Raw genomic sequence first — 18,390 nt, forward strand, 5'->3', positions numbered from 1 at the left:
GGGGGGAGCTCTAGGATTGGGAAGTCCTAGGATGGGGGAATCCTAAGATGGGGGGAGTCCTAAAATGGGGGGAGTTCTAGGATGGGGGAGTCCTACGAGGGGGGGAGCCTGTCCCCACCCAGCACTGACACACGGATATCAAACTGCTCACTTAAAAAAATGTATTGGGCCAGGCACGGTGGCTCACGCCTGTAATCCCAGCACTTTGGGAGGCCGAGGTGGGTTGATCACAAGGTCAAGAGATCAAGACCATCTTGGCCAATATGGTGAAACTATGTCTCTATTAAAATACAAAAAATTAGCTGGGCTTGGTGGCCCAAGCCTGTAATCCCAGCTACTCGGGAGGCTGAGGCAGAAGAACTGCTTGAACCCAGGAGGTGGAGGTTGCAGTGAGCCGAGATCGTGTCACTGCACTCCAGCCTGGCGCCTGGTGACAGAGCAAGACTTGGTCTGCGTATTGAGGTATAATTCTCCACGCAAAATATCTTACGGCAACAGCTTAGGGGCCTGTAGAGCATTCACCGTGGTGTGTAGGCCGTCACTGCTGCTGGTTCCAGAACATTCTCATGAGCTCAGAAGCAAGCCCTGCTGCTGCTTTCTGTGTCTGCGGATTTGCCTGTCTGGATCCTGCCTATCCCTGGAGCATGTGTTGTCCCCTGGGAGGTGCCGGGCTGGTCCCTGAGGTCCCACAGCAGCGTGAGGACTCACTTGTTATTTCCCATTTAAAACATCTTGGTCCTCCTCACGGGTCAGCTGCTCACCTTCCTCAGGGGCTCGAGCTACTGAGGGACATGGCCCTCTAGGTAGACCAGGGAAACTGAGGCACAGGGCATTTTGAAACTGGCGGGGGTGGCCGCTCTTCCAGCACGGGTTCCTGAGTACCCTGTGAGTGCCTCGGGCCGTGCCTCCAAGGGGACCCTGGAGAAGCAGAGAGCACGGACAGGCATGAGGGGCACAGGCCAGGCACCCAGGGCTGTGGTGAGCCTGTGGCTGTGGGAGCCAAGCCCAGCGTGGGCTGGGGGCATCATAGGCAGTGCTTTTAGAAGTGGCTGTGATCTGGGTCAGGAATGGCCGTGGCGGGTGATACCGCAGACCCCCTGGAGGCGTGTGTGGGGTCGTCCTGGGCTGGTGCCTTGGGGTGGAGGTTGGAGGCTTGTGAGGGGCTGGAGGATGAGGGCAGAAGACAAGGGATCAGAGGCTGGGGTGAGAGGGTGGGGGAAAGGGTTGGTTTCCTACAGGGCTGGGGAGAGCGGGGGGGGACAGGACCACATGGGGAGCGTGTATGGTCAGGAAGCTCCAGGGTAGCCCAGTGGAGGCATCGGGTGTGGTTGTTGCCACTGGGCCTGGTGATGGGACTGGAGGCTGTGGCAGTGGGGGACGTGTTGGGGTCAGGGAAGGGAATCTGCCAGCTCGGGGGAGGAGGGTCCAGCCTGGGACGGGTGGACTGCGGACAACGGGGGTGCCCAGAAGGTGGAGGAGGCCGGCCGGGTTGCCCCAGCCCTGGAATGTGTCTCTCAGGGTGGCTGTCCCTTCTGCTCACCAGCAAGGGGCCGTTCAACCCAGAGCCCGGCCAGGGTGCACCCAGGACAGAGCCTGGATTGCTGCCCCATCACTGGCCCAGCCAAGGCACCTCGACCCCCCGTCTCCGTGTCTCCCTCACCTGGGGACAGCTCGAGGGCCTCCCTGTTGGGGGCTGTTCCCCAGCATCCTGACGTCCTCCTCACTAGCAGGGTCTTCTGCTCCTTGCACACTGGGGTGGGCCCCGCTGGTTCAGAGCAGGATTGTGGACATGGGCAAGGGCGTGCGTGTGCAAATGTGTCCATGAGTGAGCGTGTGTGTGTGCATGAGAGTGTGAGTGCATTTGTGAGTGTGTGTGCACGTGAGTGTGAGTGCATTTGTGTGTGAGTGCATCTGTGTGTGCGTGCATGAGAGTGTGCATGTGTGTGTGCACGCATGAGAGTGAGTGCATGTGTGTGTGCGCGAGTGTGAGTGCATTTGAGTGTGTGCGTGTGAGAGTGCATGTGTGTGTGTGTGCATGAGAGAGTGCATGTGTGTGTGTGTGCATGAGAGAGTGCATGTGTGTGTGTGTGTGCATGAGAGAGTGCATTTGTGTGTGCGTGAGTGTGAGAGTGCATGTGTGTGTGTGTGCATGAGAGTGTGTATTTGTGTGTGTGTGCATTTGTGTGTGTTTGAGTGTGTGTGTGAGTGCATTTGTGTGTGAGTGCATTTGTGTGTTTGCATGAGTGTGAGTGCTTGTGTGTTTGAGTGTGTGCCTGAGTGTGTGCATTGTGTGTGTGTGTGCATGTGTGAGTGTGCATTTGTGTGGGTGTGTGTGCGTGAGTGTGAGTGCATTTGTGTGTGTGTGTGCGCGTCTGTGTGCTCCTCCACTCCCCTGCCCCAGGTACACCGCAGGCGCCTCAGGGTGCTGGTGTCCCCTCCCACACTGTATCCAGTGCCTTCCATTGAGGGACCCCCGAGGCTCATCCCTAGGTATCTGGTCCCAGAGCCACATGTGGCTTTGAGTCCAGACAGTTGCCCTGGCGGCTGGAACTGGTCCGGCGACGTTCCCTGCGAGCTGGCCGGGGCTGAGGTCTCGGGCAGGGAGGGCTCCCTGTGGACTGGCGCGGGCTCCTCCCAGGGCCACACCAGGCAAGCGCTTTGCAAGGGGCCAGGGTGCTGGGACCACATGTCAGGACGGATGAGCAAGTGGGAGGCTGAGCGTGGCGGGGCTGCGGAGAGTGGACAGAGACCCCAGCAGGAGGCCGTTCTGTGCACAGCGCGGGCCTCTAAAGACAGCAGTGATGGGATCGGGCTTGAGTGATAATCAGATAAAATTATACGTCATCTGATGCTAAACGCAGCGAACGCTTATTGTAGAAAATGTGAAAGTGCAGAATGCAACCAACTGATTTCTGCCTCCCAGGAAAACCACCGCGCGCTTTGGGCTATTTTCTCCCAGCTTCTGTTTTTTTTGGCAAAGTTGTGATCAGGATTTGTAAATAGCTCTATGTCCAGCTTTCTGTTTCTACCCTTACTGAGGTACGAACAAGGAGAACAAATGGCACATCAAGTTTACGGTGTATGATTTTGTTAATTCGAACATCTGTCTATGAGACGCCAAAGCTCATCAAATATGTTTACGCACGTATATCTCTCTCCACGCCAGGCCCTCCGTCGCGGAAACACGTTTCCCTCACGCCCTGGTCCTGGGCGTCACGCGCATCCTGCTGCTCTTCCTTCGCGTAGCATCGTTGATGTCTCCCCGTTGCTTTAAAACACCTTCTTTTCTTTGAGACAGGGGCTCTGTCCCCCAGGCTCAAGTGCAGTGGTGCTGTCTCAGTGCACTGCAGCCTCCACACCCGGGCTTAAGCGAGCCTCCCACCTCAGCCTCCAGAGTAGCTGGGACTACAGGCGCACCCCACCACACCCAGCTAATTTTTTGTATTTTTAGTAGAGACGGGGTTTCACCATGTTGGCCAGGTTGGTCTCGATCTCTTGACCAGGTTGATCTCGATCCGCATCCGCCCACCTCTGCCTCCCAAAGTGCTGGGATTACAGGCCTGAGCCACCGCGCCCAGCACTATGTTTTTTTTTTTAATTTTTATTTTTAGACGGGGTTTTGCCATGTTGGCCAGGCTGGTCTCAAACTCCTGATCTCAACGAATCTGCCAGTCTTGGCCTCCTGGGATTACAGGTGTGATCCACCTCGCCCGGCCTAAAACATATTTTAAAATTCACTTTTTATGGCTTCTTTTGCAGATTTACCATTGTTTTTATTTCATTCTTTCACTGTTGAATATTTTTGCTGTTTTTTACTCTTATAACCACCACCCACTGCAATGAACATCTTTGTGCACACCTTTTTCCGTCTGTGGCGTTTTCTCATTCCTTATTTTTATTCTGGATATGTGTGCCCTCTAGGTTATTTTCTTAGTTTAAATTCCCAGACGTGGAATCACTTGGCTGGAGAGAAGTCAGGTCCCAGGCTGTTCCGACCTAACACCCTCCAGACTGCTGGGGCCGTGCTGGTTCTGGTTCACTGGCTTCTAAAAACTCCCACTGTCTGGAAGCTGGACGTGTTATCATTTTGCATTTCTTTATGATCAAGGCTGAACATCTTCTTGTGGATTGGTCAGTTTGGTTTCTTGTTGCTCGTTTGTTTTTAGATGGCGATGTTGTTTGGTTGCCCAGGCTGGAGTGTAGTGGCGCCATCTCGGCAGCTCGCTGTGACTTTCGCCCCCCGGGTTCAAGCAATTCTTCTGCCTCAGCCTCCTGAGTAGCTGGGATTACAGGCGTGTGCCATCATGCCCGGCTAATTTTTGTATTTTGAGTAGAGACGAGGTTTCACCACGTTGGACAGGCTGGTCTCAAACTCCTGACCTCAAGTGATCCACCCGCCTCAGCCTCACAAAGTGCTGGGATTATAGGTGTGAGTCACGGTGTCCTGCGGGGTTGGGCAATTTACACTTCCTCATTTGTGAGCCGACTTCACGTAGTTTACTTGTTTGCAGGTTTGTTTTTGAGATACAGTCTCACTCTGTCACCCAGGCTGCAGTGCAGTGGCTCAGTCTCGGCTCACTGCAACCTCTGCCTCCTGGGCTCAAGGGATCCTCCCACCTGAGCCTCCTGAGTAGCTGGGACCACAGGTGTGTGCCACCATGCCCAGCTAATTTTTTTTTTTTAGATGGAGTCTCATACTGTCACCCAGGCTGGAGTACAATGGCGCGATCTCGGCTCCCTGCAGCCTCCATCTCCTGAGTTCAGGCCATTCTCCTACCTCAGCCTCCCAAGTAGCTGTGATTACAGGCACATACCACCATGTCCAGCTAATTTTTTTGTGTGTGACGGAGTCTTACTCTGTCACCAGGCTGGAGTGCAGTGGTGCCAACTCTGCTCACCACGACCTCCGCCTCCTGGGTTCAAGCGATTCTCCTGCCTCGGCCTCCCGAGTAGCTGGGACTACGGGTGTACAACACCACACCCGGCTAATTTTTATATTTTTAGTAGAGACAAGGTTTCACCATGTTGGCCAGGCTGGTCTCGGACTCCTGACCTCATGGTTCGCCCTCCTCAGCCTCCCAAAGTGCTGGGATTGTAGGCGTGAGCCACCGCGCTGGCCTTGTTCACGTTTGGGGTCTTTATTAGTGATTTTTGCTGACGTGCTCTGTGGAGTCGGGACCGCTCTTTGCCACCTCTTCTGTAATTCATTTTCCGGTTCGCTGTGCATCTATCATCTGAGGGCTTTTATCCAACACATGTTTTTATGGTGCCAAAGCCTGAGATATTTTCCTTCCTGATCCTTCCATTGCTTTAGCTCAAAAATCCCTCTCCATTCAGAAATCTAATACCTGCTTTCTTTCAAGACGCTGTGACCTAACTTAGAACCATGTAATCAATCTGAAGTTACACAGTCAGGTTTTTTGTTGTTTTGGAGTCTGAATCTATTGACAGCCCAGGCCAGAGTACAGAGGCCCCTTCCACCTCGGGTTCAAGCGATTCTCCTGCCTCAGCCTTCTGCGTAGCTGGGATTATAGGCGCCTGCCACTACCCACCGGCTAACTTTTGTGTTTGTCGTAGGGGCAGAGCTTCACCATGTTGTCCACGCTGGTCTTGAACTCCTGACCCCGAGTAATCCGCCCACTTTGGCCTCCCGAAGTGCTGGGATTACAGGCGCGAGCCGCTGCGTCTGGCCCTCAGTCAGGCTCCTCATGGAGCATGGAATCCTCCACATGGCCCGGCCTGACCCTAGGCCCAGGTTTTGGTGGGTTTGTGCCCTAGCACTATGCGGTTCTAATTCTTGTTGCTTTTGACCTGTTAATCCCTGGAAAGGCAAATTTCCTGTCTGTGCTTTCTTCTTCTGAAATGTGTTGGCTTCTTTCACCTGGGAGCCTCGTCTAAGGTATCGGCTCTATGAGCACGTTGGACTGGGAGCTCCGTCTAAGGCAGCATCTTCAATGCGCACGATGGATTTTTGTAGCTTGTGATTCACCGGAGCGAGGGGCCTTCCAGACTCTGCACACACTCTCCAGTGTGGATTTGATGACAGAAGCTTTAACAACATGAAGGCTACACTGGACACATAATGAAGTGTGGCACTGAGAGTGGATGGATGGCTCTCAGGGGAGTGGCTCCTCCAGGCCCCCCACCCAGCCTCCCGCCCCGCCCTCTGCCCAGCCTCCCTGCCCCTCGGTCACCCCAGCTGCAGCGGCCCTGCCTGGAGACATATCCGGGGTTCACTTTGTCCTCTTGGCCACCCACAGGCCTGCTCCTCCAGGACAATGTGGCCACCCTCTCACTGGGGTCTCAGCTACCTTGCCCCAGGTGTGAACACCCGGCCAGCACAGACCTATGTGGAGGGCAGAGTGGGGGCGGGGACAAGGGGCCTTTACCTGGGAGCTCCAGGCTCCCATCTGCAGCTTTGCTGATCATGACTCATTTGTTTGTGTGATTTGGGGGCATTTTGGGGGCGTGGGCCAGGCTGGGTCTGTGCAGAGAGCCCCTGGCTGTCGATGTCATAGAAGGTGAAGGGGCACCCTGTGCCACAGTGAGGGTGGGAGGGGGAGTGAGCCCTGAGCCGCTGGAGGAGGGCAGGCAGCCAGCCTGGTAGGAGCCTTCCTGAGGGGTCGAGCAGGGCGGGGTCCCCGACCACCCCACACCTTATGTGTTGGCCACCCCGGCAGGAGGGCAGCTTGGATGGAGGAAGCACTCAGGGGGCCACCCTGGGCCTGGTGCTCACTCTGGATGTACCTGCTGGTGGGTGGGAATGGCGGAGAGCCTCAGAACGAGCAGCATGTGGGGGTCGCACCCGCACCCACGGGGTATGGCAGGGACGTCTGACGGGTGAGCAGAGCCTGGAGCCCAGGGCAGGCAGGGCCAAGCTTCTGGAAGAGGCGGTATAGGTGGAGAGAGTGAAGGCCTCGCCTTACCCTGTGGTGTGGACACAGGAGGTGGGAGCCACGTGGACGTGAGGATGGGGGCGGGGCTGCATGGATGTGGAAGGAGAGGCTGCGTGGAGATGGTGGCAGGGGCTGCATGGACACTGGAGGGAGGGACATCGTGGGGGGCGCTGCATGGATACAGGAGGCGGGGCCTTTGTGGATGTGGGAGGCAGGCGCTGCGTGGACGTGGGAGGCGGGGGCTGCGTGGACGTGGGAGGTAGGGGCTGTGTGGACACGGGAGGCAGGCGCTGCGTGGATGTGGGAGGCGGGGCCTGCGTGGACGTGGGAGGTAGGGGCTGTGTGGACACAGGCTGCATGAACGTGGGAGGCAGGGTTGCGTGGCCCCAGGCAGAGCTGGACGGGGTCTAGGGGAAGTGCATTTGGACCCAACACAGAAAATTTCCTAGCTCTTGGCCTTCACCAGGGCCACCCTGTGCCACGGTGAGCACCCAGTTGTGGGGACAGCCCTGTAGAAGCTGGGCCAGGTCAGGTGACGTGTCCCGGGACTCCAGGGTCCCACACAGGCCGCCTGGGACCTGGGGCTGCCGGAGCTGGTGTCCACCTGGGCTGAGTGCAGGTTGTGGGGGTGGGGGCCACTGAACCAGGTGTGGCCAGGGGCTTGGGCTGTGAGGCCACCCTCAGGCTCAGCCAGGCTACTCTCGGGGCTCTCCCGTGGCCTTTGAGGGAGGACCGCGTGCCGGCAACGCTGCCCTGCACTGGGATCCCCCAGCTCTGCCCTGAGCAAGCGCCATCCTGGACCATGCCTGTGTTTTGGGCTGAGGCCACACTGCCTGGGCCTGCACCTGTCCTCTCCACCTCACGTGTAAAATGGCTGAGAGTGCCACCTGGTGGGGTGAGGGTCGCCCGACATGCGTTCACGCCTCCGTGGAAGGGGTGGTTACAAGTGGAGTTTGGGGGACAGGGATAGGGAGGCTGGCTGCCGGGGTGGGGGTGGGGCCAGGTCCTCACAGCAGGGAGACTCACAGGTAGGGGCCACGCCCAGGAAGGTGGGACCAACTCAAAGCCAGCAGCCTGCCTTCTGGGGGGCTGTCTCCACCACAAGTACCTCCTCCCCCTCCCCCTCTCCACAAGCTCCCTCTGACTGGCGCTGCCTCCTCCCTCCCCAGCCTCAGTGGCACCAAAGCTCCAGAGCCTGACAATGGTCAAATAGACATGAACTTTGAAACTGGAGGCCGAGGCGGGAGGAGCTTGAACCCAGGAGTTTGAGACCAGCCTGGACAACATAGTGAGACCTGTCTCTCCAAAAAAATGTAAAAATTAGCTGGGTGTGGTGGCGCGAGCCTGTGGTCTCAGCTATTTGGGAGGCTAAATTGGGAGGATTATTTGAGCTCAGGAGGTTGAGGCTGCCATGAGCCGTGATTACACCACTGCACTCCAGCCTGGGTGACAGCAAGATCCTGTCTCAAAAACAGAAAGAAAGAGAGTCGGGCATGGTGGCTCGCACCTGTAATCCCAGCACTTTTAGAGGCCAAGGCTGGTGGGTCACCTGCAGTCAGGGGTTCGAGACCAGCCTGGCTAACGTAGTGAAACCCCGTCTCTACTAAAAATACAAAAATTAGTCAGGAGTGATGGTGGCATGCGCCTGTAATCCCGGCTACTGGGGTGGCTGAGGTGGGAGAATTGCTTGAACCGGGGAGGTGGAGGTTGTAGTGAGCTGAGATCATGGCACTGCACTCCAGCCTGGTGACAGAGTGAGACTCTTTCAAAAAAAAAAGAAAGAATCTGGTGCCAGAGGCCCCTAGGGTTAGCCTGGCAGGGTGCTGGAAGTCAGCCTGGACCTGCCCTGCAGACGAGCCGAATGTCCAGCCACATGTGGACACCTGATGTGCCCTCGCCACCCCCACCTTGGGACAGCTGGTGCCAGGCGTGATCCATTTGCTTCTGAGCATGGCTTTGAGGACTGATGCCAACCCTCTGGGGACCTGCTGGGCCACCAAGCTTTCTGTGGCACCCGCCCCCCAATGGGCCTGTTCTATGTCCCAGGAGGTACAGGGGTCAGGGCAGAGGCCACGGAGGCTTTGCTGGGGAGCCCTGGGAAGGGCCGTCGTGTGAGCTTCCGTGGCCGCCGTAGCCACCGACTACAGATTTCGTGGTTTATTGTAGGTTCTGGAGGTCAGAAATTGAAAGTCACTCACTTTTTCTTTTTTGGGGAGGTTGAGGGGGATGGAGTCTCACTGTCGCCTGGGCTAGCGGGCAGTGTCACAATCTTGGCTCACGGCAACCTCCGCCACCCAGGTTCCAGCAATTCTCTTGCCTCAGCCTCCTGGGTAGCTGGCGTTACAGGCACATGCCGCCACGCCTGGCTAAGTTTTTGGATTTTTAGTAGAGACGGGTTTCACCATGTTGGCCAGGCTAGTCTCGAACTCCTGACCTCAGGTGATCCACCCGCTTCGGCCGCCCAAAGTGCTGAGATTACAGGCGTGAGCCGCTGGGCCCAGCCCAAAGTCACTTTCATTGGCTACAGTCAACGTGGTGAAGGCCAGGCTCTGGGGAGAGGCCACCCTTGGCCGTTTCAGCTCCTCGCAGCCACACCACGGCCCTCGCGGCCCGGCCTCTGCTTCCACAGTCACTTCTCTCACCTCCAGTCCGGCCTCCCTCATCCGAAGACCCTCAGGATGACCCTGGCTCACCTGGCGATCCGAGCCAACGGCCCCACTGCCAGTCTTTACCTCTATCCCTGCAAAGTCCCTTTTGCCACGTAAGGCGCCCAGAGTGGACAGCTCTAACAGCCATCATTCTGCGTACACCAGATGTCCTCTTACCGAATCGGGGTCAATTTGAGAATCAAACTAAACAATTATAGTAACACATTACAGCTCACTGGAATGAAAAAGAGCTAAGTGTGAGACAAAGAAATGGGAATGATAGTGTCTTGAACGCTGGTATAAAAAAGTGGGGGTGAAGGCCCTGCCCTCCCTCACGGCAGAATGCTGCCCAGGAGACGCAGCAGGAGCAGTAGAGTCACCAGCCGGGCTGGGTGACACGTCTGACACCCCCAGAATCCCCACTACGCAGGAGGCCGGGTAGGGAGGACTGCTTGAGGCGAGGAGTTCACGGCTGCAGTGAGCTGTGATCATACCACTGCATTCCCGCCTGGACAACACAGTGAGACCCCACCTCTAAAACAAACACAAAGAAATAGAGTCACCCTCAGGGGGTCCTGGGGTGGCCGACTCAGCACCAGTGGACAGAGGATTCATGGGCGGCGATGATTCTGGTGCATTTTACCCCCCGTGGGTGAGGCCCCGGTTCCTTGCATGGACAGTGGTGTTGGGAAGCCACAGGCATCGTCCAGCCCAGCTGCAGAGGAGGCAGGGCTGCCCACAGCCTCAGCAGTACCACAGAGGGCCAGGGCACTGGCAGGGGTCACCAGAGTTGAGGGGTCTGCTTTGAAGTGACCTTCCAGTTCTTCTCGCTTCGACTCTCCTAAGGCCTGGGAGAGGACCAGGGACTGCATGGCCAGGCTGGGCTTGGAAGAGCCTGGGGGGCGCCGTGCAGTGTGTGCGGTAGCAGAGGGTTGAAGCGTGGGAGGCTGGATTAAATGGGCTTTCAAGAAGTTTCAGAAACAAAGCCACGTGCAACTGTATCTTCCTGGCATGAGTTTCCAGGCTGAGTGAGGTCCCAGGTGCCCCTTGTCGCGTCTGGGAAGAGGCGGGCACTAAAGAGAAGGACAGGCTAGCAGACCCCACAGAGGCCCCCCCACCTGCTGGCATGGGCTGGTCCTAAGGAGATAAGTGGGGCCTCCTGCGTGGCTCGTGGAGGGGCAAGCAGGGCAGTGGAGCCAACAGGGCCGGGCCACGCTGTGGGTGTCTGTAGCATCCCAGAGCCTCAGTGTTCATCCTGTAAAATATGGATGACGATACCGCCCGAGCAAGCCTGTAGTGGGGACTGAGCAATGGGATGTGTGTGCATGTGTGCATTCCTGTGTGTGTGCCAGGGTATGTGTGTGCGCATGTGTGCATGTGTGTGTGCACGTGTGGGTATGCATGCATGTGTGTGCATGTGTGAGCATGCATGTGTGTGTAAGTGTGGCTATGCACGTGTGTGTATGCACATGTGCGTGTGTGTGCACATATGTGAGCATGCATGAGTGCGTGGGTATGTACGCACGCATCTGTGTGCACGTGTGTGGGTGTGTATGCATGCATAGGCATGTGTGCACGTGTGGGCATGAATCTTCCTGTGTTGTGGCCTGTGTACAGTGTGTCTGTTCACATGGTCACAATATGGTTGCATGCATGTGATGTGTACATGTATGTTTTGTGTGTTTTTAATGCATGCACACATGTGGGCATGTATGTGTGCTGCATTGTTACAACAGGTATCATGGTGCCCAGGGCACTCGGCCTGGCCCTGGGGATCTGGGGTCAGAGCCTAGTCTGTCTTACAAGCTGACAGCCAGCGAGCCCAGGCAGCAGGTGGCTCCGTGCTGAGGAGGGCACAGAGAAGGCTCTGGGAGTGCAGAGGTGTCTGGCGTGCTTGTCTGAGGGCGCCAGGGCCAAGAGCTGGTGGGCCTAAGGGAGGCATCAGTCTGCGGCCAAGAGGCTGTGGGACCCTCCTCCTCTGCCCGGGGACAGGGCCCGGGCTCGCTGGTGTCCTGGACAAGCCACCTCACTTCCATGGACCCCAGTGCCCTCATCTGCAAAGTGGGGTGGTAGTGATTCTTTCTCCCTTCCCTCCTTCCCTTCCGTTCCCTTCTTCCTTTCCCTTCCCTGTCCTCCCTCTCTTCCCTTCTCTTCCCTCCCTCCCCTTCCCTCCCCTCTCCTTCCCTCCCCTCTCCTCCCTTCCCTTCCCTTCCTTCAAGGCAGAATCTCACTCTGTCACCCAGGCTGGACTGCAGTGGCGCAGTCTCTGTTCACTGCAACCTCTGCCTCCTGGGTTTGAGCAATTCTTTGCCTCAGCCTCCTGTGTAGCTGGGATGACAGGCTCACGCCACCATGCCTGGCTAATTTCTGTCTTTTTAGTAGAGACAGGGTTTCACCGTGTTGGCCAGGCTGGTCTCGAACTCCTGACCTCAGGTGATCCATCTGCCTTGGCCTCCCAAAGTGCTGGGATTACAGGCATGAGCCATCATGCCCAAGTGGTTCCGATGAGGGTTTCTGGGTGGAGCTTGGGACAGCTGCTCTGACCCTTCGATGGGGGCTGCTGTGGTCTCTGCCGCTCTGGGCACTGGTGGGGCTCCAGAAACTGACCACTTCCGTGGATTTGGAAAACTCGGGGCACCATCTCTCCTGTGCTGTGCAACCCTCTGGCTCTGGCTGGCTTGTGTGGCTATCCCTCACCCCTCCACAGCCACCTTCAGGGACATGGCCCTGAGCTCACTCGCAGGCCTGCTTGGTGCCCCTGCCCACCTCCACCCTCCACTGAGTCAGCACGTGCTGCTGAATGACCCCCCATGGCCGCCAGCGCTGGGACCTGGGCCTTAAGATGTGAGAGGAGACTCATGGGAGGGCTGCGCCCCTGGGCCAGCTACCTCAATGCAGGGAAGGACCAGGGAGGGGATGGGTCATGGGAGGGAGGGGAGCCCAGGGTGGCTGAGGTGGTGTCTGAAGGGGAGGTCGAGGGGGAGGCTGAGGTCCAGCCCCTTACGGCAGCTCCATGCCCAGCAGATGGACTGTCCAGCCACAAGGCCACAGATGGGCTCCTTCACTAGCCAGTGTGTCCCACAAGGGAAGGGCCCACCAGGAGAAGGGCCCAGGAGGGTGTGGGCGAAGGTGGCAGAGGGGAGTGGACTGCTGCCAGGCAGGCACCAGAGGGAGCCTGGGAGACAGGTGCCATGGCGACCCGCAGTCCTGAGGGCGGGCGCTGGCTGCTCTGGGGGGTGGGGCCTGCTGAGTGCCACGTGAGTCCTGTCTGCGTTCCTGCCGTTTGGACGTGAGAATGCAGGGGGGCTTACGCAGTGTGCGGGCTGTCCTCACACGCATGTACACGTATGCACACACCCATACACCCTGAAAACCTGGCCCGGGACAACTGCATGGCCGGAGCACGGCCCCACCTGTCGGGTCTTCTCCACTCATGGCAGAGCTGGTTTCCTGCCCCGGTGACCCGGGTATTGCTTTGCTGGCTGCCTCTGCCCCGCCATCCCTACAGCCCTGTCTGGTCCTCCCTCCAAGCCACCCCGGGTCCCTCTTCCCTGTGTGTGGGTATGGGAACAACTTGGAGACCTGCACAGGAAGCCCAGGCTGCATTTACCATCTTAGCTCACACCACCTCCAGGCAGCCTTCCTGGATGCCCCAGTAGCCTGCAGCCCTGGCAGAGCACACTAGGTCAGCTGGGCCGCCTTGGGCAGCCAGGTCCCCGTGCACCCTGTTTCCTGGCTTGTCCAGTGGGGTAGGAATGACCACCCCTGGGGGTGTGCTGGGCCAGGTGATGGGGTCTGGAGGGGTATTGGGAACTGAGAAGTTGCAGGTGCTCAGTGGCAAGAGACACTTGGGGTGGCTGGGCAGACAGCTCTTGGGGAAGGGCACGGATTGGAGCTGGACGGGGCTGGGGGGCAGGGCAGGCTTAGGGGATGGAGCCACCAGCTCAGTGTGCCCTCCGCTGTCCGGGGGACAGGCAGGCTGGCCCCCACCATGCCACCCTGTGGGCAGTAGAGGGAGCGAGCTTCCTCGCAGCCTGGCTCAGCTCGGGTGTCCTAATTTGGAAGTGGGGCTTGGCTCAACACGTGGGCACTGGGGGCGTGCTGTGCCGTCAGTCTCCCTCGGGGATGAGGAGCTCTGTGGACCAGCAGCTGCAGAAGAGGGTTCCCCCAAGGTCCTCAGGACAGAAACAGCACCAGAGCGGCGTGGCGGTGGGTTTGGCAAGGGGATGGCTTGGAGGCACCAGGTGGCATGTGGAGCCCTGCTGCCCGCCACAGGCAGCACCACCTTCTCAGGGACAGCAGGGTCCCCGCCCCTCAGAGGCTGGAAGGGCCTTTGGCTTCCACTGTTCAGAGTCCGGCCCATGGCCAGCGCCAGCACTGTGGTCTCCCGTGTCTGACAGAGAGAGAGTCCGTGTCCCCCTCCCAGACCCAGAGGAGCAATGTGGGGCGACCAGGATTTGGGAGGGAGATGGGGTCCCCTGCAGTCCTGACCTCTCAGAGGGGTGTCCATGACCCCAGAATTGGGAGCTGGGCACTCTGCCAACCCCATATCCCACTGGTGAGGCCAGAGCAGTGTCCAGTGTCCAGAGGACGGCAGGCTCTGGCCACCCACGGGCCACACTGGGGTGAAGGGTCAGGGTGCTGAGGCCCAGCCCGTGCTGCAGCAAATCCAGGCTGGGCTGCGGAGCGCGGAGCAGGGCCGCCCTCACCGAGCTGCTGTCCCGCAGACGGCGCCCCGCTCAGCGAGCTGTCCTGGCTGTCCTCCCTCGCCGTGGTGGCTGTGTCTTTCTCCGGGCTCTTTGCTGTCATCGTCCTCATGCTGGCCTGCCTGTGCTGTAAGAAGGGCGGCATCGGGTTCAAGGTGAGGCCTGGGGGCCGTGGGAGCTGGCGGGGCATCTCGTAGCGTCCACCCGACCCTGAGCTTCCCTCCCTCCCGGGGCCACCAAGGTGGCTGCTGGGTGACCGTAGTCAATGTGGGGCCGCCTGGGGACCACATGGACCCTGGCCTAGGAACCCCACAGACCCTCCTCAGGGACCTGCCCCAGCTTCTCCGACTCTGAGGCCCTCTGTGAGGGTGGCCTGATGCTCCCCCGAAGCCTGGGGTTGGGCCTGTGAGCACGCGCAGAGGCTGAGGATGGCCTTGCTGGGGCGTCGGGCTCTGGAGCTGGTGTGGGAGGGGCTGGTCTCCCTAGAGGCCCCTGGCTCCTGGTGGGGGGGTTGCCCCTGCAGGGCCCTCACCGCCCTGCTGACGTAATCCACAAAGGGAAGCCCAGGCTGCCCAGACAAGCTTCCCGGTACGGAGATCACCTCACCACTTAGAGTCACCTTGCCCAGGGCATCTTGTGCCCTCTGGAGGGACACTGTGGGCTGCTGGAGCCCAGCCTGCTGGTTAGGGAGCTTTGCCAAGTGCACGGCCTGGCCTCACAAGGCTGCCCCTCTGGAGGCTGAGGCTCAGGGCCAAGACCCCCGCCAGGGACATGTGCCAAACACTGCCCCCCGCCCACAGACCCCACCCCACCTCCAGCGGTAAGTCTGAGTACCAGGGAGGGCCAGGCGGAAACGCTCTGTGCTAAGAACCCAGCCAGCACCGCCCACCCTGCCCGGAGCCTCCACGGGTCCCATTCCTGCTGATGAGCAAATGACCGCAGCCTGGACCTCTGGTTGTCCACATGCCCACGGGGGTCAGCCCCACCCCTGGGCCAAGGTCAGATTCCCACTCAAGGAGAGGTCAGGGTGGGGGGAGGCGTTTGCAGTACGCACAGCGCTTCCACTGTCCGTATTTCAGGGGCGCCTTCCCACTAGGTGACCCGTGTCCCGGCCACGTCACCCCCATTTTAGAGACAGTCGGAGTCCTCCCTGTCCTGGTATGTCATGACGCAGAGTGGGCCAGGGGAGCTGGCCCTGCCCACTACCCGGGCAGGTGAGGCTGCTGAACTCGGCCTCTGCCTTTTCCAAAGCCCACATTTGTGGCCCGTTCGCCCTTCCAGAGCCCTCTGAGGTGCCCAGGCCCCGTCAACCAGTGAGGAGCTGTGTGCCTGGGTGGCAAAGCTGTGGCCCCAGGAGCTACGGGGCATGCGCTCCTGCCCAGAGCCCCCACTCTGCCCTGGGGACGTGCCCCTGACCCGCTGGCACCAGGGTCTGGGCCAGGCAGCACTGGCGCCTTCCTGGGATCCTGAGACCAGAGCCTCCAGGTCTGGGGGGGCAGGAGTGCAGGCGGCCTGGGAGGGTCGTGTGGGGCTATTGTGTAAGCGGCTCCTCCTCGGGAGCTGTGAGAACAAGGCGCCACACAAGTGCTGGACACAGCCCCTCCTCCGGCGCCCTCTCACCTCCTTCGGAACATGGTGCCCGGAACATTCCAGCACCAGCGTGCCCCCGGCAAGGCCTGCCTCCACACTGGGCTCCCTCCTGGGCTCTAGGGGGCTGTGCCGGGCTCCCTGGTGGGGAGCCCCAATGCTGACCCTGTGCTACCTGATTGCACGCTGTGTCGGCAGGACCCGGGTGGCCCCCGGGCAGCAGGTAATGCCTGGAGCCAGGGCCTGACCCCAGGGAGAGACGGCGTCTGTGTCCTGGGTCCCTCCACAGAGCCCAGATGGGTGGGGGCAGGCTGGGGCTGGGATCGGAGGATCAAAATGGGGCCTCCTAGGGTGGTGTCCTGGGTCCTGGGGAGGAAGAGTTGCCCACAGAGCAGCGGCATCCTCCATCCCCGAGTGGCTGTGTGCTTGAGAGCACAGGCTGGGCCCAGCCCCTCAGGACACTGATAGAGCTGCCCACCCCTCTCCCTGCAGCCCAGGGAGGGACGATGTCCCCAGGGTCCCAGTAGTGTGTGAGGAGCTGTGGCCTCCCTCCCTCTGAACCTGCCAGTCCTCGGACTCCCCAGTCCGGGGGGTGGCCAGGCTCCATCGGGAAGCCCCTTGACCCCTCTGAGCCTCAGTTTCCCCACAGTGGGGGTTGTGGGGAGGAGCAGAGAGGCTGTACTGAGTGCTCAGGGACGGGGCTGTCCCTGCGTGCAGGGAGCCATTGTTTTTAGTTGCACCCAGGACTTCAGAGAGTTTGGCTCTCAGCGGAGGAATGTGCTTTGGACTTAGGGGTGGGGTCTCCCTAGACAGGTGCAGCCTCTGCATTTCAAAATAGCAGCCTGGCAGGGATGGCCCAGCCCTAGGCTGCACAGAGACAGGCTCTTAAGGAGGCCTGGGGGCTCGGGAGGTGGTGCGGCCGCCAGGGTGGATGGCGCTGGCAGGTGGGCTGCCCAGGGTGAAGGTGGCCGGTGGGCTTTTGGCTCCCAGGCACCCAGGAATGCTCCTTTTCTTAGCAGGGGTGGGGGCACTTGGTGGCTTCTCCTGGCTTCTCCCACAGGACTATGGGGCAGGGGGTGCTGGAGCTCCTGTCCTGAAGCTGCCCCATGGGAGGGTGGGACCCAAGGCAGGGCCTGGAGTGAGGTGTTGCTGGGGACGAGGGTGGGAGAGAGGGGTTGGGGGCTGATTCTGGACGGGCAAGGCCAGCTAGCCCCATCCTCTCATCTCTGTCCCTTGGTTCCCTGCCCGTAGGCCCTTGGGCCTCAAGGTGGGGCTCAGCCTGGGCTGCCCACCAGGTAGGGATGGAGAAACTGAGGCCAGCCGAAGCGCTCGTGCCTACAGCTCGTCGCGCCCTTTCTGGAGTCTGAGTTGGGTCCTCTGGGCTCTGGGATCTGCCCCTGGCACCTCATGGGATAGCTGTGCCCCTGGTGGGGGGTGTGGGGGTCAGCGAGGGGAGACAGAGGGGAGGGCAGTTAGCAGGAGTGCTGGCCCGTTGGCTCACAGGGGTGGGGGGCTCCACCTCTGGGCTGAGCACCGGTCCTGCACCGCCCTGGGAGCTCAGCCCTGGAAGAAAGGGACCTTTCCAAGCCCAGCCACACCCTTCCTTGGCCTTCGGGAAGCCCGGCTCATGCTGCCTGGCCCGGCCTGCAGGAGTTTGAGAATGTGGAGGGGGACGAGTATTCGGCCGACCTGGCACAGGGCTCCCCGGCCACCACGGCACAGAACGGGCCCGACGTGTACGTCCTGCCACTCACGGAGGTGTCCCTGCCCATGGCCAAGCAGCCGGGCCGCTCAGGTGAGTGCCAGGTGGGGAGACGGGGTGCCTCCCTTCAGGGCCCAGGTGCTGGGTGTTGGGTGTGACCTGGGGGAGCCAGGGTGGTCCAAGGACTCAGCTCTGGAGTGGGGGCAGCACAGGGCTTGGGGTGGTGTGTAGGGGTGGACTAGGTGCCCAGCCCTGGATTCCCCATGCTGCGTCCCAGGCTGTCCCGTGAGGCCAAAGGTGCATGTACCTCTTTCTCCTGGGCCTGGGGGGCAGCTGGGGGTTGGCAGGGTCCGGAACAGCCTTCAGCCTCCTGTGCCCGAGGGGCTGCTGTGCACAGGGGCAGTGGTGGGCACTGGGGCAGGAGTGCGGGCTCTCTGGTCCTGGACATGGCCCTGTGCTGGGGGGAGGGGCTCTTCTGCAGTCTGGGGATGCTTGACCCCAGATTCCTGCCCCCTTGATTGCCAGCCCTTAGGGACACGGGCCCCATTGTGCCTGGTGGGAGGAGGGGAATTGGTGGGGTCCCCGCGGGCGGGCAGTGAATGGGCATTTCACTCAGGCTGGAGGAGGGGCAGAGGGGTGGGGCTGACCCCGGACTGCAGGTACAGGTGGCGCCTCTGCCACACCCCCATCTGCCCCCATCGTAGGGTCCCGGGCTGACCACTCGCACAGAGCGGATGTACTAGGGAGCCTGCTGGCAAACCAGGCTTCGGGAACCCCCAGTTCTGTCCTGGAGCCTGGGTGGTGGGCGGGAGTCCCTCCAGAGCCATCGGATCTCAGACCCCTCCCACAAA

The 18,390-nt window shown here is 60.0% G+C and overlaps 1 protein-coding gene across 8 annotated transcripts in view; it reads left to right on the top strand.

Annotated features, from left to right (window-relative positions):
* The window catches only part of AATK (apoptosis associated tyrosine kinase), a 44,198-nt gene that overhangs the window by 13,468 nt on the left and 12,340 nt on the right, over positions 1-18,390 (top strand). For 6 of the 8 annotated variants that reach the window (XM_017524921.2, XM_017524922.2, XM_037737197.1 and 3 more), the window contains exons 2-3: positions 14,272-14,405; positions 17,488-17,632. In XM_017524921.2, coding sequence (XP_017380410.1) covers positions 14,272-14,405; positions 17,488-17,632 — 279 coding nt within the window. Of the gene's footprint in view, positions 1-14,271; positions 14,406-16,038; positions 16,061-17,487; positions 17,633-18,390 lie in introns of those variants that run through there. The other 2 variants (XM_017524915.2, XM_037737200.1) reach the window with 2 other exon arrangements.

This window comes from Cebus imitator, unplaced genomic scaffold, assembly GCF_001604975.1.
Source record: "Cebus imitator isolate Cc_AM_T3 unplaced genomic scaffold, Cebus_imitator-1.0 Scaffold36, whole genome shotgun sequence".
NCBI classification, from domain to species: Eukaryota; Metazoa; Chordata; class Mammalia; order Primates; family Cebidae; genus Cebus; species Cebus imitator.